This window comes from Paramormyrops kingsleyae, chromosome 6 (genome assembly GCF_048594095.1).
Source record: "Paramormyrops kingsleyae isolate MSU_618 chromosome 6, PKINGS_0.4, whole genome shotgun sequence".
In the NCBI taxonomy this organism is placed as follows: Eukaryota; Metazoa; Chordata; class Actinopteri; order Osteoglossiformes; family Mormyridae; genus Paramormyrops; species Paramormyrops kingsleyae.
Window position 1 is genome coordinate 15,957,739 of NC_132802.1, and position 25,569 is coordinate 15,983,307.

A 25,569-nucleotide genomic window follows, 5' to 3' on the forward strand; every position below is an offset into this window, starting at 1 on the left:
TCTTTTTTTGTCACCGAGTTTATATACAATATTAACACGCTTAATATTAACACTGAATGAATAAAAATGCAAAATGGCAGTCACTGTAAGATCACCCCACCCTTCGACGCAAGGACACACAAGGCCTGAGAGAGACTCCACCCCTTCAGCAGCATCACCACGGTGACATGGACCCATGAGATGAGAAGGTCAAGAGGGCGTGAAGCCTGCACTTCTGAGATGGAAATGACCCACTGTACCGTGGGCAGCTCTGCTAAAGCTCTCCGCTCCCCAGAAACGACCCCAGGACACCAGTGATGCTGGATAACCACCCGGCCGCCAGCTGGCACTGCTCTTGTTAAAAATATATTCTTTTACATTCATTCAGCATCAGTACCCACACTTAAAAACGAACCATAATGAACCTCCAACACTTTCCCAAAAATTACAACCTTAACCCCTACTCAACCCTAACCTTAACCATAAGTAACCAAACAAATTCTAGACTTGACATTTTTAGTTTTTTGATTGCATTCACAGATCTTTGTGGGAACCTAAATAACAGTCCCCACAATGTCAAAACAACAGGTTTTTATCACATTGTGGGGGACATTTGGTCACATGACCCACACACACAAACTACAAATGGTGCTGGTTTATGGTGTTTTTATAACCAGAGACCGGCTTCCCTGGAGTCACAGGAGCGCACAGGACAGCCTCAATACAGCCTGTGCATGAGACAGCAACGTGAAGCCGGTGCCATATCAGCACCATGTCGACGTTCCGGTTCCAGGGCACCATGTCAATCAGCCGCAAAGGGACGGGCAGATATCTTGCCTTTTCATACACGGGAAAGGCATGCTCACAATCTTCATATTTCTGAATTCTGAAATCTTTCCTCATATCTTGGAATTCAGGGCTGTGTATATTTTGTACATACATAATGACTATATGACCTTGCAGGCCATCACTTTACAACCTGAGTGTCGAGACAATGAGGCTTCATTAAGCTAAAGCATTAGCACTTTTTAGTGCTTCATATAGGTACAATGAGGGGCCATAATGCTATCTGTGCCATATCTTATGCCAGGGCTGCACATATTGAAATCCATCCATTTATCCATCTTCCACACGCTAATCCTGGTCAGGGTGGCATAAATTTTAAAAAGCCACAGGGTTTCCAGTGATGACTCAGCATTTTGGGCAAAAGATCCCTGTGACTCCATCGGAGTGCTGGCAGCCGCTGACGACATAATACAGGCCCCGCAGGGAAAGTCGCTCGGCCCAGACACAGGCCAATAAGAGGACCACACGAGCCCGTCCTGATTTTTAAGCCGATCGCTTGCATAACACACAAAAACGTGCGTCCGTAGGCAGCTAATCATCACTAGAATGACTAACATATGCTCAAACTAAAGAATATGCCTTTTATTTTATAATACAAGGCATTCCAACAGTGACAAGCATTTAAAATGGCAACAGGGCATTTTTGTATGGACAATGCGTAGATGTGATTATTACATAGTGGGAAGGACCGCCCGGACTAATCAAAACAAGAGAGAAAAGAAATTTCAGTTGCAAGTTACATGCATTGCATCTTTTTCCCCGAGCTGACAGTGGTATAGTAACACTGACACCAGAACTCTGACACTATAAGAGAATAATTACATCCATCATTCAAATGAGACTTTATACTCCAGCGATGCACAAAAAACAAGCAAGTGGCTCAGCAGCCAGGAACTGGAGCCAATTGCTTCAATTTCACCCCTTATAGTCACTGGTGGCTTTAATCACAGACCAATCAGGAGCAGGTAACGGCATCGACAAACCAATCAGAAGAAATGCCGAATGGAGGGTATTTCGGCATTGCAGATGGCAGCCACACAACTCACATACTGCATCTCGTGATCGCGCTGAAGCCGGACTTTATTACACGGGTCAACAGCCACAGTAAACAAATTTAGGGTAGAGAAGTGGAATACAACCCCAACAGCAGCGGCGGAGTCATGCAAAACTGAGATTTTGCCGGCATCCACCTCCTGCCACGCATTAAATCAGCCAACAAGCGTTTTAGCGGCCTTAACAAAAAGGCAGAGAGGGCACTGAAAACGGGGCCTCAGTCAGCCAGCGCAGCGGCTGAAACACAGCGGGCGGCAGCAGAGGTACTAACGCTCCAGGTCACTGTGGGTTTTAATTAGACTGTCGGGACAGAATCAAATCAAGGCTGGAGCCCCATGATGGACAGAGGGACGGAAGGGAAAACATGGACTAAACAGGGGGGACAAGTAGCACATGGAAGCGTAAAGGCAGAGGGGCAGCAATACAGAACCGCGAGAGACAGACGCACGCGCAGTCACAGACAGACACACACACACGCGCAGACACAGACAGACACACACACGCGCAGTCACAGACAGACACACACACACGCGCAGACACAGACAGACGCACACACACACGCAGTCACAGACAGACTCACGCGCAGTCACAGACAGACTCACACACACGCGCAGACAGACGCACGCGCAGTCACACACGCAGTCAGACAGACACACACACACGCAGTCAGACAGACACACACACACGCAGTCACACACACACACACACACACGCACACACGCAGTCACACACACACGCACGCAGTCACAGACAGACACACACACACGCAGTCACAGACAGACTCACACACACGCGCAGACAGACGCACGCGCAGTCACAGACACAGTCAGACAGACACACACACACGCAGTCACACACACACTCAGTCACACACACACGCAGTTACACACATACGCACACACACGCAGTCACAGACAGACGCACACACACGCAGTCACAGACAGACGCACACACACACGCAGTCACAGACAGACGCACACACACGCAGTCACAGACAGACACACACACACGCAGTCACAGACAGACACACACACACGCAGTCACAGACGGACACACACACGCAGTCACAGACGGACACACACAAACGCAGTCACAGATAGACACACACACACGCAGTCACAGACGGACACACACACGCAGTCACAGACGGACACACACACACGCAGTCACAGACGGACACACACAAACGCAGTCACAGACGGACACACACAAACGCAGTCACAGATAGACACACACACACGCAGTCACAGACGGACACACACACGCAGTCACAGACGGACACACACACGCAGTCACAGATAGACACACACACACGCAGTCACAGACGGACACACACACGCAGTCACAGACAGACACACACACACGCAGTCACAGACAGACACACACACACGCAGTCACAGACAGACACACACACACGCAGTCACAGACAGACACACACACACGCAGTCACAGACGGACACACACAAACGCAGTCACAGATAGACACACACACACGCAGTCACAGACGGACACACAAACGCAGTCACAGACACAGATACACACACAGGCACAAATAGACACACTGATCTTGAAAAACTGCCAGTTAGCTGCCTTGTTCAGAGAAAACTGAAAAGTTAAATGAATATGAATATGGTGATGGTCAGGATCTGGCTACTGGAGAAACTAACGCCATATAAGCAGTAAAAAGGGTGAAAACAAGCAAATCACAGAGAGCCCCATGCGCTGGGAAGAAGCCATACCACTCCGGAACTGCATCTCTAATGAACATCCACACGCTGCTTTGTTAAGGAGACACTATGATAATAACAGCGGAGTGAGTGGTGCCTGTACACTGAATCTAGGCCAGGTGCCGTGTGCAGGGTTAGTGCCAAGAACGAAAAAGGGCCACAATCCCGCACGGGTTCAGGTTCCCAGGCAGCAAACAGGGGATTCGATATGAGCATTTTACTCAGGCACCGGCAAGCCAGGCCAATGGGATTTCACAAGCACCACCTCTCCCCCCCCCCCCCCCCCCAACCTCCCCCCAAACCCCCCCTCCCCCGCCTGGCCGGGATTTAAGCCCCCAGAGGGTGCAGATAGCCAAACTGAGCCACCAAACCCCTCCACTGCAGGGGAGCTGCCAAGGACAGCGTCTGAGGCAACATGAGGGGGGCGGACTGGTCCGAAGCGAACCACGAGGCGGGCGGCCATTATCTCTGCCTTCATCTGACCTACATACTGTTTTTAATATTTGTCTGTGGGCCCACACTGACGATTAACAATGAAAAAAATAAGGTCAAAAAGACTGAATTGTTACCAAATTGTTTCTGGTGAGGGGGTGTTAGGATCAGACATGCCATCACGAAGATGGATGACCCAGCACAGAGGAAGAGGTAGAAGGAATACTCATAAACCAGGTCAGAAAGACTGATTCATCACGTAATGAATTCAGGATGCAGGAGGTTACCGCACTCTGGGAATTTAAATCCCTGATAACGGTTCTGACTTGGTTACAGGTGATCTGCAAATTGAAAACTGTTGTGCTGCACAATAAATTAATTAAAAAAATTATCCATGATCCACCAAGGGAAACAAGATCCTGGATTTGGTGAAGCAACATGCCGATTCTGAGTCTGCCGTCTACGTTTTGCATTGCCTAGGTAGGCTGTCATGGGAGTGCGTTTGAAAATGGACGCCACTCTCGTTACGTTACTCCGGACTAATGGCACCAAGTGGGAGGGACTCCTCTGCATTCTTAACGGGAATCAGTCATCGAGCGCGGCAATAAAGACTTGATGGGGAATGAAAAAGTCTCCCATCTTTTGAAAGAAAACAGCCTCCCTAAGCTGGGGGAAAAATGACAAAGGTCCTCATCACAAAGTGGGACATCATTTCCATTTCAATACAGACTTACAGCCGGAGGATTTGATTAAAGTTCTCAGTGACACATTCCGCAAAGCAATTAAAAGCAGATGTGATTTTTTATTCACGTTCCGTAATGTGTCATCACCATACACCGCACACCAATGCGTGACTGAATAGGGCCCCTACCCAGTATCCTTTGGCTACATATATTCTTGTTTGCAGATCCTATAACAGGGGAAACAGTGCTGTTTTTCTTCCTTAAAGTCTGTGTACAGGTGACATACAAGTGATGCAACTTAAGTAAAAATCAGGAAAATCAGGACTTGCACAAAAAAATATCTGCTAAAAAGCATCACACACCTACAAGAAAATTTCCACTTTTCCTTTATTTATATTCTTCGGTCCATATTAGTATGTTTTTGGCTCGTGTCTCTTTTCACCAAAAGGCATCTTGAATGGTATGATAAGGTAAATCTGACATATGTTAGGGTTTATAGTACAAATGACTTATGTCAGTGCAGAGCTGTCTATGCATTAATATCATGGCAGGAGGCAGTAAGTACAGAGATGCTTAAAATCGATTACATCAACAGGTCAATGTAAGACAATAACCCAGGAATTAAATAAGAAACGCCAATGGTGATGAAAGTCTGTCATGGAACATGATTATTTCAGGCATGAATTAATATGTGATGGCCTGCTTTTGCTTTGTGAAATGGAGATACTTCACGACAGCAAGAGGATGGGAAAGGCGGTCCAAACAACACAGACAAGGATGAATCAAGCTGCCATTCCCATTTTAATAAAGATAAATTACTGGCTTTAAGTGAAGTGCTAACATTAGTAAAATGTAATAAGCTTCCCAAGATACATCAGATAGCTTTAACACACCGGCTTCGATTCTCTGGCTTGGGAGGAAGATTAAGGCATGAATCACAGCATATTGGCGCACGGATTCATAGTCCCACCTGCACTGTGCGAGGGAGCCACTGTTAACCTGTATGGTCATTAGAGCCTTATCTACTCAGCATTATGGAAGGCGATGAACAAGCTCCCATGCTGGGCGGTGGAGCAGGACTTCAGCAGAATGACTGGTTAAAGAAACCAGCTCAAATGCACCTCCTCTTCCTTCCTAGAGTGTTCTAGAAAAGGTACAGGACTCTGGTCACTCAAGACCTCGATAAGAACCAGCAAAGCACTGGTCAAAAGTTGCATTTATCGAGCCACTGGACATAATAAACATATCGAATAAGGTCAAAAAACACTTCTAGTTAATTTCTTCTAACCAACATACACTATATGGACAGAAGTATTGGGACTCACCTCTCAAACAATGAATTCCTTGTTTCCTTCAGACCCATAACCACAGACCTATAAAAACCAAGCACCCAGCCATGCAGTCAGGTTTACAAACATTTCTGAAAGAATGGGTCGTTCTGAAGAGCTCAGTGAATTAAGCGTGGTGCTGTCACAGGATGCCACCTTTGCAGTAAGTCAGTTTGTCAAATTTCCTTCCTGCTAGATTCTACACTGAAATGTAAGTGGTAATATTGCAAAGTGGAAGCATTGAGGAACAGCAGAAACTCGGCAACGAAGTGGTAGATCATCAGGTAAATTAACAGAGCGGGTCGCCAAGGGCTGAGGTGCACAGTGCACAAGTCACTAACGCTATGTTGACTCAATAACTCGAGGAGTTCCATACTTCCTCTGACATTAACCTCAGCACAAAAAACTGCACTGGGAGCTTTATGGAATGGGTTTGCATGGCTGACAAATGTTTTTCTGGATGAATGATCAAAAATTGCCCCAGACACTCCAAAATCTTGTGAAAAGTCTTTGCAGAACAGTGGCAGCTGTTATAGCTGCGATGGGGGGACCGAGCCCATACTGATGCCAATGGATTTAGAATGGGATGTCATGCAAGTTCCTGTAGGTATAATGGCCAGGTGTCCCAATACTTTTCTTCATATAGTGTATGCTTGTGTCAGTGCATTCAAGTCATGTTAAACACAGGTTGCCTTTGAATGTCATGCCAGGCGAAATATTTCATATTTTCATCTACATACGTTGCCATGTACAGCATTATCATTTTCTAACACAATAATCAATTACTTTAGTGTTGCACAGTCTGGTAGGGAGAAAAAAAAATATTAAAAAAACATGCATTCAGCAGCCATCTCAAATTGAAAATACCTGAATATTCTTCCACAGTAGCATACCAGGGGAGTTTATTTCTCCCGATTTGGCAAGGGAAATTAATATGCATTTGGAAACAATACCTGATGTATTACACAAACCAATTAGCAAGTTGTATGCAACAGTACAATGTCCACAGGCAAAGTGATGGAAGAGAAAGAACAGACTGAACAATGGCTCACTAACAAAAACATGCAGCACACTTAATCCATTTTCCATGCTCCGGAACGAGAAGGCAAAGCAAGCAGTTTTGAAAAATATCACCTCATAAACAGCCTACTGTATTTCTGGTTATTGGCATGTTATATTTGTTGCCACTTCACCATTAGATTTCCCAGGGGGTACGTTCTTATTTAAGGGACCCGGAGCTCTCACATCCCAATCTGCAACACAATTGTCTCAGGACCATCTGTTTCAGCTGGGGAAACCGTCAGAATCTCAACAAGTTCACAGCCACGGTGAACAATGCAAAGAGCTCCTTCCCTATGACGTGTGCATGCTAGCACCCCTATTACCCATACAGCTGCTAGTTTAGCCACCACAAGTAATTTTTACACTTCTTTCTTAGCAGAGGCATAGGTGCAGACAGCACAGCAGACCATAATTGCAGCACAGCTGAAGGTTAAACAAATCATGCTCCTGTGATTAGCTTCTTCCCCGCTTTTGCTAAGAAAGGCATTTAAAAGTCCCTGCACAGCCCTAGCGGCTACTGTGAGCAATTTTTAAACATTCACCAGGGTACTGCTGACTGTTTTAGGTGTGTATATGTACATATGGAAAGTAGCTCGCATGAGATTCAGTGCAGAAGACACTAAGATTAGAGCACAAAAGCACGCGGCGTGTTTCCATTGTTAGCAGCTAGCTTCCCGCCTCTCAGTGGCTTTACAGACTCAAGTCTTTTTAAAATTGACAAATGACTCATGGGATAAACACTGAAAGGCCTGATAGCAGTAAAGCCTAATACACCATTGCCTGCAGTCTCATTTATCCCAAACACCGAGCTGCCCTGAGATCAGATCCCGGTCACACTTCCTCAAAAACCGGGCGAAGCTCCGGCGAATTCGGAAACCTCTTCCTCCGAGTCATAAAAGCAACAAAAGGGCGTGAAATATCCTCACAGACCGTCAGGAATAAGCGGTGTCACCCTTGACCAGCCCTTCCCTCACATCAGGAACTTAATTTGTGTGGCACAGTCATGCACTCCTACGTCCCTCATTAAAATAACGTAGTTCAGGATTCATCAAAATACCATCACTATCGGCAAACCATCATTATTATACGAAGGACCCACAAACTGCTTCGTTACAGTTTTTCTCGTCACTAATGCCTGAAAAAGTCAACGTGTCTCCATTGATGCTCACTAAACAAACAAGCAAAGTATGCCAGAGGGGCTACCTTCATTGACTGGCCATGGAACAGGCTGCCAGTTACAACATGGCAACGTGACAGTGTGACCGGCTTAATGTTGCCCAGCTTCTAAAATACAAATGCAGAGTCCCCATGACCACCATCTCTCTCTGCAGCATCTCCTTCTGGAGAGATCTGCCAATCTGTACTTGCAGATGCCCTCCGACAATGGCAGAGAAACGGTGTTTGGCTTACGTGTTACACAGCTGTGATGGGGCTCTCTGTTTCAAGCCAAGCACGGCAAATAAATAAATTAAATATGGGCGATAAAATCTCAAACTGCTCAGATTAGAAGGTAGCGCTACAGAGCCCAACAAAGCGTTCAAGTTGCATAACATTTAGGGGAGCAGAACTTTTTTAAGCCAGCTGGGACACTTCACATTCGACAGCGCGTTAATATTGCTTTCCTACGGTCATTTCTCGCTAGTAGTAACGCACAGACTCTGGTTCATGCTTTCAATGTCCCATAATACCTACCGTAATTTCTTTTTCATTGGCCTTCATTGGGACACCCCTCCAAATCATTGTCCCAATATTTTTGGTAAGACCCAGATTGATAAAGCGGTATAGATAAGGATAGTGTATATTGTCAGTATGCCAGCATGCAGAAAATATTAACCTATTTCAAAGATATTTTGCACATTTAATAACGAAGTCCAGTAACAACTTTTCCGCACTATTGGAAATTTAGATTTTTTCCCCCCACCCTATTGCACGCCCTTACCTCACTGATCTCCCGACCCCTTACTCTCCCCCTCGCTCTCCCCAGTCATCTAGCTGTAATCTGCTCCTTCTCCCTCGCACCAGGCTTCTCACTATGGGTGGCAAGTCATTCAGTGACGTTGCCCCCATACCGAGGTTCTCCACCTCAGTCTCTCGCTGGCTGTTCTTCATTCTCTGCTTTTAATTCTGACTTAAAGACCTTCCTGTTTAATGAACATTTATTTGCCTGAACTGCTTAGATGTTAATTATCTTTCTTTCTCCTCCGTGAAAAGCGACCCTGGGTTTGTGAAAGGCACTACTGTATATTAATGTAATCTATTACTACATTATAGGACAGAGGAGAAAGAGGAGAAAATGTTGAGAAAATGAAACCCATGGCAGGTAAATGCGGCCAGTAAGACAGTATGAAAGGATCCAAGTGGTACAGATGAACCTGTCATGTCAATAGCAACTTCATCGATTTTCAGTTGTAGCCGGACTCTACTACTTGTGTGACATTAAAGCAAGAAACACAGCAGAGCAACTGACACAGAAAAAGCTACGGTGCATGCTGATCACCATCTAGTCCACTATCAGTTAGAGAGAAGTACCTGTGCAGAACTACTGCCACAGAAATTCATAACTACTGAAACAAAAGTGCATAAAACAATTCAGGCAATTCAATTCCTGCAGACGGCTAATCAGAATCAGAATTACTTTATTAATCCCAGTGGGAAATTCTCTTACATTACAAAAACAAACTCCTGATGAAAATAAAGATTGAGGAAAGTTATGTACAGATGATAGAAGAGATTTAGATAGAACTATAGAATAAAGTAATTAAAAAACAAAATAAAATAAATAAAATAACCAATAAAAATAAAACCTGTAGCAGCAATAAGGGATTTGTTGCTATGACTATAGATATTTGTCTTACCAGAATTTCAGTTTGTACCTAATTTTTCATATAATTGCAACATATTTGGTGATAGCACTTCTACTATGATCCATGAGATCTACATTCTCACGCACCTTTTCACACCTTTATATTAAGAAACCAAGGTCCTAAAGCACCTGGCTATTTAGACTGGAAAATCTGGCTGAGAAGTAAAACACTGAGTCACTCTTCAAAATCTGTTCAGTTCTTGCAGGTTCAAATACAGATTAATCATACCCTATAAAAACAACACTTTACAGAACAATTAACATAACAATAAGGCAGCATATTTCGGAAGCTTAGTGACTACAGCAAACGCGAACAATGTTTAACCGATATCCGGGCTGACAAAATGCCAACAGGCTGGGGCTAGTTTTAATGTCCTTCTCATAAAAAAAAAATAGCTGGTAGACTGCCGAGATTTTACCAAAGCCTGGTATGAATGGGAACTGACTGGTGTGTGTTAGCATGTTATGGCCTGGCGCTCTACTGGAATTGAAGGCATCGACTTGCTGCATGACGAGTCGTTTTTCTGTACACTGTCTATATACAGTGGGAAGGGAGTAACCCGGTGTGTAAAGAAAATCGTTACTTTTAATTTAAAAGCACAGAATAGAATATCTGACTTCCCAGAATATCAAAACGAATGCAGGAATGGTCACCCTGCATTTGGAGAATTACTTTTATAATATATTCTTTGGATATGAGCGCCTGACAATATATACCAGAAAAAAAAACCGGCACATTATTTTAGGTTGAGTTCAGCACTGCAGTTCTACTGCACAAAAAAAGTTTACTAATCCAGCAATTACATTTCTAAAGCTTTATCCAGGTTTTATATGTTTTGCAATGGAAAAAAAGATGGCTGCTTTTAAGCATAGAATGCAAATGAAGACAGACAAATGAGGCTTCTGGGTCAGGGTACTCATCAGTCAGATTGTTTTAAGAGGATCATACAGCCCAGATGCAGTACACCATTTATTATGTTACATTTTCAAAATCAATTAGCACGTCAGTCATTTTAATATTAATTAGCTAAGTAAATTAACTCTGAGAAATGAACCACTTCACGCCTTCACAGTCTGGGGGCGGGGGGGTGGTGTCCTAAATGTAGCATCAGCACTGTTTGTAGACCCCCCCGTTAACGGTGATGGACCTAGCGCAGTGTGCGTGCCGCTTGGCTGAGGCGTCCCGACCAACCAGTACCTCACTGAAACTGCCACACTCACAACAAAACCGACAGATGGATGAATGGAGAATTGAATACATTTACATTTTATTTATTTGGCAGACACTTTTACACAATGCAGTGTGCATTTTTGCATTTTTGTAGCCACAAAGCATTTGCTGCTGGGACTAAGGGCCTTGCACAGGGGCTCAATGGTGACATCACTCTGCAGGGCAAGATTTGAACAGACGACCACCTGATCTTGAGTCCCAACCCACAGAGCCACATGTGCTTCCATGTAGACCCATACCCTCAAAACTTTGTTGGTTTGTTGGTTGCGGGAGGAAAAACACACTGATGGTAATTTATCAGGATCAGCTCATTCTCGGAATGGAAAGGAAGCTCACTTCGCAGAATGTGGGAGTAGCGGCAGTCGGAACAGCCTGGAAACACACGGCTAGTGGAGAAAGCAGACGAGCGTGTCACGCTCGCGGGGCGCAGGAGGGAAAACACCCCCCCCCCCCCCACCCACCCACCCCCCACTGCCGAGAGATTGAGCAGCATCATCACACATTCGCCTCGCAAAGCCGTTATGGGAGAATCACAAGCGGGATGAAACCTGTCAGCCACTGAGGGAACCTTCTAAGCAATTCACTTAGTTAAAATTTAAGCACTGCTCGGGAAATAACAGACGGTCGCTCGCATCCACTACCACACCACCCTGTAAGGAGAGAGGTATTTTCACCCAACTGCACAAAAAACATCTCCAGCATGTCTGCTGATGGGAAAGGACAGGCCCTGTTGGGGGGGGGGGGGGGGGGGTTGATAATCTGAGAGGTGGAGGCCAGCGGTAACGTATGAAATCTGGCGCAGCAACTGAGGTTGCATGTTGGTCTGTGCTCGTCCAAAAGTTGGGAAGCCATAGCGCTGGCCAGGACTGCCAGCGCCAGACCGTGGATACTCTAACGATCCCCGTTCAGCTCTGACAGGCGTAAAGTCTAACCGGGCTTTTAAATCATAGCTCTCCTAAGCGTATAACTGCAATTCAGCCAACTGACGTGACCGGCTGCAGATCTGTCTGGGCTCAGTGAAGACACGGTTCTGGCTGGTCGTCATTCCGGTCAAGCCGAACATCGCCCATGCCTGAAAACCACTCTGATCCCCCCCCCCCCCCACCTCTCACACTGTGTGTGGCTCAGTCAGATATGTGCTTGTAACTGAAAGGTTGTTGTTTCAAATTCCATACTCAGCATTGTAGTCACAAGGACATTGGACCGCTGACCACAGGCCCAAACCTCCTAATCAGCTGTGGGGTGCTGGATGGACTCACCCTGCACTCGGATCCTAAGCTTCACTCTCACCTGTACGAGTGCCAATGGAGAACAAGATGAGATATGTGAACAGCAGCATTCCAATGTACCTGTACAAATGGCAAGTGAAGCTTAGCTTCTTTTTACCTCATTTTTTCCTCAGCAGACCTCGGTCTCCTCCAAGCACCACAAAGATCCAACAGCCGAGCATCCAGGCTAATCGCATCTCGTCTATTCATTCCTCTCAAACTGATGGGCAGCCTAAGGAAATGCCCGTCAAAGCGCTGCAAAGGCTGAATTCAAGCCCTTTCACATATCGATCCACTGCCTGGATCTTGCAGAAACCCACCTGCTTCCCCTCCTCACTGAACTGTTATCCACGATTTACAAAAAACAAGGGTGTTACGGTTAAGCTGAAAAATCCGAACTTCTATGAAAATGCCTGTAAACCTGAAGGGCCAGTGTGTTGGTGTCCAGTTCCACAAGCTTTTATACCAGCTCTATGCTCTGCATTTAGCCCTCGTCAATATTAAACCGTGCCTATCCATCCACCGGCGTCTGCTAACCTGTGCTGCGCTGTCCAGTTATCGGAGCTTTGCCCCCCAACAGGAGATGTGTTCTACACTACTAAGTTTGTTCCTTCCCCTTCATCACCATACAACCATACAATAACACAGCAGTTTAATTGCAGTCATGTAGCTAGGAGCGATTTTAAATGTTTTGTTATGATAGTACTTAAATAAATTCATCTGCTAACCAGCCACCTGACCACGACCTTTGACTTCTCTCTAGCTATTCATTTATGGTGCGTTCGATTATTTCTCTCCAAGTCGGAACTCTGATGAAAACGTCACGAAAAGTCACGAAAAACCACGAAAAACGTCACTTCCCGTCGGAAACACATCCCTTTTATGACGTTGAAGTCGGACAAGATTTTGTTGTCCGAGTTGCCCCTGTGACGTAATTTCAACATGGCGACTTGGTTCGTTTGTAGTTTGTTTACCGTTCGAAAAAAGAATATTGCTATGAATGTACTAAAATATTTTATAAAGATTTTAATGTGGTATGACTAGTTCGTGTTTCTTGTTTGTCTCTCGGAAAAATCTCAATTTCTCCATTTTCTCCATTTCGAAAACTCCAAATCTGCTAAAATATAAAGCAACAACACACAGCAACGTGTTCATGGTGGCAGTCATGTTTGTTCCAAGATGTGGGTAGCTCGAACGGGAGATTGTCGGACGTGATGTTTCCGAGTTCCGGGAGAAAAACAAACGCACCATTAGTCTTTGAAACATCTGAGGTGGGGGAGGGGATCCCAAGTGACTTTTTGACTGTGGCCCCAGAAACAACAAACCCACCCTTGATGTTAAGATACTGTAAGCTACAGACTTCTCAGTTATATCTGGAGTCCAGGCAGTTTACAACGTATAACGAGAGCCAGAAGATACGCTACACCTGTGAGAACATTCCTACAATCTCACCACCGCCCCCCTCTGACAGAGTCAAACATGTCATCCAAAATTAGGAAGAGTCTACTAACATCTCCACAAAGCTAAATACTAAAAAATTGAAACTGATTTAAATTCCCAAAATCTTCACCAGTTCAATTTGTTTATTAATTGATAAGAATCAGAATCCTTTCATTTAAGTAGAAAAAGTACAAGAAATTTGTTTTCGTGCAGGTAGAGACAGGAGCATATAAACAAACATACAACAAAGACTAAAAAAATTAATTAAGATGAAATAAAAAAGGCAATAGAAAAAACAGCAGCAATGAAGAAATAAGCATGTAGAACGAAGTAAAGGTAAGACAAGCAGATGTAGGGTACAAACAGCTTTGGGGTACATGCAAATAATTCAGTAAGAGTATTAACGTCAGCATGCGAAATGCAGATGAATCTCTCATGAGTACTGGTATCTGTCGGTAACACAGGCAATGGCAGAGTCACCCACCACTGGGCCTTTGTTTGCAAACAGCTGGATTCAGACGATCGCTTTAACCAGCGGGCGAACTGCAGCAACTTGGCAAGAATGACAGTCAATCAAGGAAGAGGGACGGAGCGCGTTCAGCACCCGCACTGGCGAAGTCACAAAGTCACTCAGCCATGAGAAAATAATAAAGGGGACTAAAAACGCCCCCTAATGCAGCAGAAAAAGACTAGAAGCTCTGCTGACCATCCCTGCTAATGACCTGCCTCTGTGCACCAGCAAACCCCCAGTATAGCTGCTAAGACGTCACCGCAGCAAAGACGACATTCAAAATACAGCACATGGACAGAAAACACCCGCTGAGATCTCGTTTTAAGCGCAGTGTGAATTAAAGGCTTTGTTTCTTTAAAAACCCGCTTACTTTGTGTCATAGGTGACTCGGAACATCCTGTGCAGAAATGCAAAGAAATGTTCAAAAGGCTAAGAGCCCATCGCAAACCGGCCCCTTTGATTTGAATGCAAGCTGCACATCTCTGCGTTATCGATTTGCGAGCTTAAGAGTGAGCCGGAAAGCCGGCGCCGCTCTGCAAGAGGTGCGCGTGAACGTGGTCTCCAAAGAGGGCCGCAGGACTGCCGGGAGATCGCACTGAAATGGAGGAGGAACAAATGGACGCATGTAAAAGCCACCCAACACCAAGGAGCAATTGCATTCCCCCTACCAGGCACTGCAGTATCATCTCTTTGGCAATAGCTCTGTGAAAGGAATCCTTCAAATTTGTTCCTACATAATTCATCAACCAATTAGAGTTCTGCCCTTTACTGGTCATGTTGCAGTGTTACAATTTGGCCAGAGATCAGAGGGGGTTTCTCCCCCTGATAATGCAGGTGGAACAGCTAGTTTTCATTTAAACATGCAGGAGTTAGCCAGCTCAGGACAAAGATGGACAACAAGTGGGACACACCATTAAGGACAAACTGGACATTCGGCACTGTATTTACCATAGTAGTACATTATCTCTCTTTTTTTTTTTAATTTAATTTTATTACCTTTTACCCCCTGCACACAAATTTGTCTGCTTTTACTTTATATGTCGTTGTATTCATTTCTACCTAAATTATCCTTTGTTGTATTGATCTCTTTCTGTGATACTGGACAAAGAAATTTCCCCTCACTAGATCAATACAGTTCTCTCTTATCCAGAGATGAGAGACTTCTATCACGCTTCGTCCAAACTGCTACATTTTAATTTAAAAACACAGATATTAGACTCCATTTTCACCTTTTGTCCACACTACCTTGGAGTTTTCAGCCCCCCCAAATATGACTTTTGCAAACCCTTTCACAGCAGTATACTGCAGAAAAGCTCCATTTTAGTGTTGAGTGTTTAAGTGTGCCTTAAAAAGGCAGACTCTAAATTTGGGCCCTAATTGATTCCTGCTCATCACACTGCCATCCCCTGATTTGATGCTGATAGTTATACCCTCTCATTGTCTGATTGGTTGCCTGGTCACTGTACACGGAAGTAGACAGTATTCCAAAATGGCAGATGGGGCGGACCTCCTTTCAATGGCATTTTCCCTCTTGCTGACTTGTATGAGGCTAATCAGCATGTTAAACAGTGTGACTGCAGCATTATGGTGCAAAAAGAAAGTAACCTTGCTGGTCACCATGTTGATGCGCACATGGCCAGTGTAGGTCAACAGCAAAGCCATATACATTTTCCCTCATTTCAGTGTGTTTGAAAATATATTAGTAAATAATGTGAATGTGTGGATAGAGATAATGATGATTTGAAAACTCTGTTTTAATCAAAAACTTAGCAGTGTGGATGAAGTCTCAGCCTAATGGGCAGGAAGGCACCTGACCTGAGGACAAGCAGTTCATCCTACACAATAAACCATCCACTGAAACAGCAAAGATGACATTTTCAAGAATCTCATTCCGATATGGTTATTAGCTGGTATAAGATTACAGACTGTAGGCACCCCGCAATGTGTGAAATTCTGGCAGCTGGGTCAATCACCTTACGGTCATCTAGGCTAGTATGTTTCAGAGAGAACAGGGAAACCCGCAAACAGGGGACACAAAGTCATGTGACACCAGCGAGGGGCCGGACTGCCAACGGATCAGTGAGGGGATGCAAAGTCACATGACACCAGTGAGGAGCCACTGCCAAAAGACCACTACACAATAAATCAAGGATATCACAGGAAGCGGAGTGTCTGCACAATCATGCTCACAGGTCGTAACACACTCCCGGGCTCACAATAACACACTCCCGGGCACACAGTAACACACTCCCGGGCACACAGTAACACACTCCCGGGCACACAGTAACACACTCCCGGGCTCACAGTAACACACTCCCGGGCTCACTCTGTCTTTGATGCGAGCAGGACTGTGGTGCGGCCACACAGATATCCAAACACCCAACACTGGTGCAGAATGTGAACCAACTCCATCTCCATGCATCTAGCCGTTCACCTTCTGCACTACCAAGTTTAACAACTTAAAAATACTTAAAAAAAAAAACAAAAAAAGAAGTGGTCCTCAAAATGGTAAATATTCATACTTGCCAAAAACACCACAAGCTTTACATACACAGGGAACATTTGACATTTTGATTTAGTATCCAGACACAAATTAGCTACAAAGCCACTTTCCCAACAGTCATGCCATCATGCAGAAGCATTTGTGTTCTGTTAAAAATGAAACTTGCATTACAGGAGAAATAACAGCACGCACACAGCAAACAGTCAACAGCGGCCAGAGGAGGGCTTACTGGCGACCTTTATCTGGGCCCAGAGTGCATCAAAGATGGCCTTTACATCCCTTGGATGGAAGTTAGCCCCTTGTTTGGTTTGGGGGAGATGAGTCAGGATGGTAAACAAAATCTCCCATTGCAGACACAGACATTCAGCAGCAAAAGTCGGCTTCCATCGCCGGAGCAGAAGCCAGGCCCCGGGAAATCAACTCACTAAGCAAAAAACAGCGAAAAGGGAATGATGAACGGGGCACGGAGCGTGTGGCAGGATAGCAGAGGCTGCGTAAGCGGACGACCGCTTTCATTAAATGCCCCTGAAAATAACTCTGGCGACCTGCAGAAAAACAAGCATCGGCTACTGGCGTCATCCTGGTGTCAGACAGAGACGAAAATGCAAACGTGAAATATTAACAAGTGCCAGGCCAACAGGAAGATAGAGAAAAGCATGCAGCAAAATGGGCCGTGTTAATTTAACGCTGCTGCACAGGCGCTTAACAAAAAAAAGTGTGTTACCTTTTAAATGATAAATGAAAGTACACCTTTGTCGGTGAGGGGGGGGGGGAGGGGCTGGCTACTGGTTCAATAAACTGCAGACAAGGAAATGCGTAAAGATCAGCCTCAAGTCATGAATGCCCTCCAAAAATGGGAATGTGTCCTCTATTTTTTTATAGCAATATTTTTATCGAAAAGAACAAGGATGTGTACCCACCCTCTATGCTACCAAAATGAATGTGTCCTCTATTTTTTTATAGCAATATTTTTATTGAAAAGAATAAGGATGTGTACCCACCCTCTACGCTACCAAAATGAATGTGTCCTCTATTTTTCAATTTTTGCCTTTTATTCACGGTTCCAGTCCACAGCAATGCTGAGGCAGGTTGCGCCACTGCTTAGTCACGCTTGCATCTCTCCAACGGTCATCTCCGGAGTCGACCCGTGCCAAGCTGAGGGTACACTGGGCCGGGAAAACACTGAAATCCCAGTCTGCAGCGTGCCAAAGCCGCTGCAGATCCCACAGAGTTTGATTATTCCACACTGAGGTGTAAAAATGGAACACCTGGCTACTAAAGTAAGCACAGCCAGAAAAACTGCAGGTTTATCACAGGCAGCTTTCAAACACACATCTGAGAGATCCCTAATTGAACAAGCTGCATGGGTCTATCCGGCAAAGCCTCCCTTTGATAGTCTACCTGGAAAATTAAAATCCTTCAAAGTGCATTACAGACAACTGTGACAATAACATCTGCAACACATTCTGCAATTTAGGAGAACAAAACAACGTACAAACTGAGATAGGTGAAGGCTTTAAGAACAGATTGCCAAGTTGTTTCATTTATATAACAGCAGCAAACTACACCGATGTAAGACATTCGCTTTATAAAACGTACACTTCTGCAACCTGGAGAAACTGTGTGGAAATCACTGTAATTATCCCCATATGCAAGACTATAAAAATCAGGTTTTCAAATCTGGAAGAGCAGGTTGTAAATGGCCTGAGTACATTATATGCATATTTACTACATGGGACTGGAGGTACAAAAGTGCCTTAGAGCAGGTTTCTGCTTTTATACCCAAAACACAACATCTGAATATCTGAAAAATATACTAATAGCTGAAAAAACAACAACACAAACAATACATCAAACTACAGTCATATGAAGTATTAGAATGATCTTCAAAACACATTCAAACAAAACAAAAATGCAAGCAGAAATCCACGACAATTCTGTCAAGTGGCTATCTGATAAATTTCACTAAACAATTGCAGTTTTTAGATGAGAGTCAGGAGTTTCTGCAGAAGAGTAACAGTCAGGTGTCTAATTAAGAAGCATCTTCTGTGGCCTGAGGGACAAGCTGACCTCGGTCGCGTCTGCCAGCAGAACGCTGGGTGATGTAAAGGGCGGCCAGTGTCCGATGGAGCTGAATGATCAATGTTTCCTTTGGAGAAATAAATGCTCAAACGGTGACATTAAAATGGAAAAGAAAACGCTGATTGACTCCTAAAGGGAAGAACTAAGCTTTCTTTACACGAAGGTCTTTTGTAGGTATGTGCACCTCTGCTTTCAACTTCAGGGAAGTCATTTTAAGCAGGAAATTGTGCCCCAGAACATGTCAGGAACAGAGTTGCTGTCTAGTCCGTGGATCATTAATGGGTATTGGGCAGAAACACCTACACCTACAGAGCTGATGCAAGACCCCTTGATTACCCTGGTAAACATAACCAGTTACAAACAGCAAGTGTGGCGTCATCAGTATTACCCAAGATGTCTGAAAACAGATGCTTCCAGGGAACAACCCACAGCCTCAATGCTTGTGTATTCTGCAGGAGTCTTTAGTTCAACACCCAAAGAAAGCACCAGCCAGAGATAAAGCAAGACAGCAAACCTCTTCGCAATCTACCAAAATCTGCTAAGTATTGCATTGTTTTCTTAATGATGTGTATGTATATATAAATTTTGATCTCTTCAATTTGGAAAAAAAAAGTTTAAATATATTCAAGATCTTCAACTAATGTTAGATTTGCTCCAAGATAATACAATGACTGAGCCGGCAGTTTAGTATCATTTCAAGAATTTGCTTGGCACGCAATGCAATTGTTCATTAAGCTCACCAAGGGTCATTTTATGGCGTTACAAAACAAATGCTCTAGCTGTCATTTTCCATAAAAAAAAAAAATCCATACATACAGTTGTGGTTACAGTTGAGACCAAAGCAAGCCCCGGGATTAGAAAGCAGCATACAGTAGGGAACACCAACCACGGGAAAACAGCCGTACCAGGCAAACGTGACGTGGACATCTTAGAAGGCCACAATGGTGCAACTTCAGTCCTGAGAAGGCAGCTCTGCTTTGCTCTGCTCTTCCTGATTCTGCGAGCGGACAGCAGACAAGCATGGCACTTGGGGGTGAGGGTCTGTGCACAGCTCCGCTAAGAAGGAACATTTTGCCAGCTCTACTTCGCAGAACCTCGGGAGCAACGGATCAAACTAAATTCCTTTCAACAACAAAGGCAGGTTTTCTTCTTTTTTAATAGAAGGAAATTAAAGAGACCATGTTTCACCCCTAAACCACACACCTCCCCTACAATCCTACTCAGATATTTTTTAACATATTCTTCTTTTAGACAAGCAGCATCTTACCACCAGAAAAGCCACATAAGCAGGTGACACTTTTGCCGAGGCACTTCAAGGTGACTGCATACTGTATGTAAACATATTCAGTAATTATACACCATTCTACACCTATGCCTGCACATATATGCATGATTCCAGTCTTATAATGTATCTTTACAATTTTTTTTTTAATGATACAACTTCATATCACTACTGCAGCTTTAAAATATTTGAGACCTCAAATACTCTAATCGGTAAAAGTACAAGTAAATACAAGCCGTACGCTGATTTAAAAAAAATATTTTTTAGGTATACCATGTGTCATACTGCAAACAGATATTTCCCCAGAGAAAAATCAGTTAGCTGGTTTCTTCAAAAACAATATAGATGCCCCTCAGGTAAACAGAAAAGGAAAAATCAGGGCAGCCAGTAACCTGGAATCGTGTCCAATTTTGCAGTACAAAACAGTGCTGCGCTCCTGCCTGGGGAGCACCAGTGCTCTCGGGAAACTCACCCGTCCAGCGCAGCAACTAACTGCACGTTATAGATGGGTTCTACAAAAAGCTTGTGAGCCAATCACATCCATTTCTCTAAACAGTTACCAAGATAACTGTAATACGAAAAAGCAGCACCTCTAAAACAGCCAATAGTTTTATAACGGTGTCTAAATTTTAGCATAGAACCCCATTTATACAAACAACGCTGTTTAAACAAAAACATTATTTTTGTATGGTTGTTACATATTAAATAAACACACATCACCAATTTTCTGAAAAATAAAGGTTAGCAATCTTTTCCAACTAGATTGATACTATTGCAACTTTGTAGCAAATTAACTGATTGCAGTGAATTCCAGGTTAGGGTTTGATAATCAAATTTATTTAGAGACAAATTGCTCAGTATCTCTTAAGAATTTTAATTTTGATCGTATCTTATAAACTGCATACCGTATCGCCCACAAAGCTGAGCATGTGGCCACAGGTTTCATTCGTATTGAAGGAGGAAAACTTCCCTCGGCGTGCATGTAAGCGTTCATCCATGACCGAGAAATGTGGAAGTAGCCAGCCAAAGGGAGAAGCACGGCCTGCAATGCCACTGGTGTAGAGTCCTTACGGCCACCGGTGATCATCCAAAACTCCAATAAACTCCTCTATAATTTCAAGCAGTTTTGATACTGTATCATATTATCGAATAACAAAAAGTGAACTACCTAAATGTGTCTGACTTTATAAAAAATACACGTGACTAATAACATTTTCATAGGAACATTTTCACTGTTTATTTGAAATGTAACTATAATAAATAACCAAAGATTGCGGCCTTTAGAACCCATCCCTTTGAACTGATCGTTTCCGAGGCACTTGGATTTCGTTATCATTTGGTTATGAACTCATAGGATAACAACGCTATAATCGTCTTTTAATTATGTTTTAAAACGGATAATACACGGCACACTGCAATTTCAGATTAAGACGACAGGATACAAATTACCACAAACGTAGGCTATTTATTTCAGCAACATTAAAATGCAGGTTCAACAGTTCCAGTCGCCGAAGCATGAATGGCTTGACTGAATTTGCGTTCTTACAGCCAAGCTATTTTGTCTTATAATAACTGAACGCTGGTCCCTTTTTAACTTCGCCGTGACAGTCAGTTCAGTCTTCGCATGCCCGTGCTCCCACCTTGTGGAGAGACGTCGATTTTGATCATTTTAAAGACGTCCCGTTTTCACCATTCAAAGCACAAAATATTCCCGCGGGGCAAAGGCGTCATAAAAATCTATTACAAAGCAGTTCCTTAAAAACTGGTGCATTTTATTTTATTTCACAGTCATGGCTGAGCCGATTCTGGTTTGTTTATTAAAATACCTTTCACGGTTAATCCGAGTTAAACAGCAGGCTCTACTGCGTGCTTTTCTTCATCGCATTAGCTAATTGCATCTCTTTGCTTGCCCCTCAGACACAGTTTGTGCGAGTATGTGACTCTCTGGAAGCATGACGAGAATCACCAATGAGAATTAACGAAAGACAGACTACAGCTGCAGTGCTTACAAATGCCCATCAATTAGCGCACAATCCGGCCCGTCCTTACATCACTATGGCACAACAAACAAACATTTATCAAGTCAAAACATTGTTTCATAGCCGGTATTTTTCGACATTACTTACCATCTGAAACGAGCACGATGGCACACAGCAGAAGAGTTACACTGCAAATAGATGCAACTGACATTGTAGACATCCACGGTTGTAAGGCAGTTCCTTAATAGCTTTTACTTTGACAAAGTGAACCGGTTATTCGTTTATTTACAATCGGTGATCCTTAACTTCATCCGTGGGAAAATGCCAAAACCATAAGGAACCATGAAGGATTCGACGGCTGTCCAGTGGACAAGGCACGGAGAAGGTTTTGGTCTTTTATCTAGTACTAACAGTCTAAACACGGTAAAAGTTCCAGATATCCCCACTATATAAAGCGAACGACTTCAACATGTTTTGATTTTTCAAATGCACGCCCTCAGATATTCCAGTGGCCAATCGTTAAATACTCAAATGAACGCTGGAACTGCATCGAACGGAACTACACATTAATCCTTAGGAAAATACAAGTCACCGACATTCATTTGAAAATGGCATACAGGTTGACGTCGAAAATGCTGCCGTACAAAGAATATTTTGCTGTACTGTCCATCGGTTCACAGTCCTTGGTGTTTAAGAGATTGGTCTCTGAGTTATGCAAAACGAGCCGCAGCGGTACAGTCGTAATAAGCCGCAAGTATTAAACCCCAACAGAAAGAACGTCCAGCGACTAAGATCCAGATTCCAAAACGAAATCTTCAGGTCGTGACGCAACAATGCGATTGTTAAAAGATGAAATAAAGAAAATAACTTTGATTCTTTGTTGCGAGACGCTCGTTCCAAGGCGCGTGTCTGCTTGCCTTCCGTGCACTCCAGGCTTTTATTGAAGTTCCACAGCACACATTAATTCAGCGACGCCCGTGCCGCTCCACACTGTAGCTAACAGCAAGTTGTCTCGTTAGCCAGCAATGAGAAATCTAATCCTTAATTTAAGAAACACTGACTTGGTTGATTTACATCTTTTAAGTTGCTTTACCGTTTTCATGCACTTCACCGAAGCTATAAGTTTGAAATCAAAATTTCACCCAATAAAATCCGCCTCGGATCCACGGCGTGCGCAAGAAACAAAAAGAACCGATACCACACTTGTCTCATTCCCAGTTCGTAAATCAAAACTCAGAAATTGTTCATTTCCGAACGTCCGACTTGCGACTCTAGGTACATTCGATGGGCCAGATGGAAAGGGAAAAGCAGTTACTATTCAGCTATGTCGAAGTCCTATTCAGCATTCATCGGACACACACAGCGTGCTTGCTAGTTGCTGAAATCCGTCATCCCTGCCTTTCGCTCTCACGAGCGCCAGCAACTAGACCGTGGTCACGTGGCAAACATTCATGCAGACTTTATGTGTCCCGAGCCAACATGTTCGTACTTGATGTTTCATATCAAAGCCAGGACGACTGTTTTAGCCTGTTTGCCGTGAAAGCTGCGATACCTTTGGTATAGTGAATAACGGCATCCAAACGTGGTTGTGAGCAGCTTTTGTACTGAAGAAAAGCATTTTAGCCACCTTTAAACAGATAAACCTCTCAGAAACAGCGCATGCGTGACGACATAACTGTGATGCTGGTGTCACTTTCCTGCGTAATACGAATCGTATATTATTAGGCAAAGCGCTTGTCGTTTATGATTACTTAGAAAGTAATAGCAAAACACTGTAATTTATCCACACATAATCGTTATATATTGCAATCGCAATGCTTGCTTTGTTAGTGCGTTTAACAATTTCAAACATTTGTTCATTTGGTAAGTAGGACATAGCTGAAACACATTTATCAGTTTATATTAGTCTTTCGGCGCTTTCGTATGTTTACGCTGGACCATTATTGTCACTTTGAAGCAGGTATCCAACACGAGCTTATATAAATAGATTGATCATAAAGTCCTAGGGTGGAGATTCAAGTGGATTTCTCCGCGTTTAATTCATTGAGATACACGCAGTTTCCAGTACATTTTGGGTAGCTGAATTAGCCTAAATTATTTACCAGTGAACAGGGGCATAGCTAGAAATTATGCCTCACCCCTGACAAAATGTCACCTTGCATTTTTACTTATTCAGGGGGCCCTGTCAAGTGCTGCCCCCCCCCTGAATCTTCCAGAGTGTCCATGCCCCTCCAACGGCCCCAGCTAGTACATATAGGCTATTGATTTGGGTTCGAATGCCAATTGTGTATCCATCCACATGTCTCTGGTGAGCGCTGCAGATATGCTCAGCTGACGGTAAGATTGTTTATAAGGTCTCCTGGTTTCATCCAGATTTTTTTTTAATTGCTGGAAAAAAAACAGACTTGCAACAAAAAACGCCCAAAAATATACACCCCAAACCATATCATTTGCTGAGGCAGATTACCTGTGCAATTACTCTGCAGTTGTCTGAAGAATTAAAATCCTTGTGGAATCCTGCTTTAAATGCCAATAAATCTTAAGTGCCAGAATCAGGTCAACAATTGCCAAAAAGAAGTCAGTTTTATATGCATTTTTTTAAGAACTAAAACAATAAACCTGACTGGGAAAAATATAATTTAATCTGTATAATGCAATATTAATATAGTACTTATAGAAATCAATTTAATTGGTGACGAATGCAATTTCACTATGAAGTACTAAGTTAGACCATATTGCTAAAATTTTGGTACAGGTTCATTAAATATGTCATATTTTGTACCTTAAAAAATCCTGCCCATACACTGTGCGTGCCCTTGTCAAAGTGAAAACAGAAGGATGGTGTTGCTGTGAATTAGTCTTTGTGTGCTGTGAGTGTGTATACAGTATGTTTCCTCAAGTATTGACAGCGAATGGAGTCCAGCTTTGATAATCTTCTTAGCGTTGCATTATCACAGTCAGCTTGTGTTATCCAATCCTCTGTTTAGCATAATGGGAAAGTGCCTGTGTGTGCTTAATTGATTTAATTGTTTGCAGGAAGATAGCATGGATCCTGAATAAATAAGTTTAATAAGAACTGCATGTCTGTCTGGTGCTTCCAGCTTTTTTGAATCTTTTCAGTCCTCTCTGGCCAGCCTGTCAGTAGTAACTGATGGACAGAACACAAAAGCCCAGTTTAGTGATTAATTTGCTGCTCTGGGGCCTGTTTACTTTCAGTTGCCCACTTCAGCCGTCCAGGAATTTGCATTTCTTTACAGTTTTCTCCCCGGCTAAACCACTGAGTGCTTTGGAGGCAGTGAA

At 43.6% G+C, this 25,569-nt stretch overlaps 1 protein-coding gene and 1 long non-coding RNA gene across 2 annotated transcripts in view; both read right to left on the reverse strand.

Moving 5' to 3' along the window:
• tmem132e (transmembrane protein 132E) overlaps positions 1-23,845 on the reverse strand; it is a 178,554-nt gene extending 154,709 nt beyond the window's left edge. Inside the window, exon 1 of the mRNA XM_023833143.2 lies at positions 22,417-23,845. Coding sequence (XP_023688911.2) covers positions 22,417-22,489 — 73 coding nt within the window. The 5' untranslated portion in view covers positions 22,490-23,845. The remainder of the gene's footprint in view (positions 1-22,416) is intronic.
• Positions 21,736-22,230, reverse strand: LOC140591886 (uncharacterized). The gene is made up of 2 exons (XR_011992195.1): positions 22,117-22,230; positions 21,736-21,930 (listed from the first exon to the last, which is right to left on the reverse strand). It is a non-coding gene; the product is annotated as an uncharacterized lncRNA (long non-coding RNA).
• Positions 23,846-25,569: the final 1,724 nt, after the last annotated feature.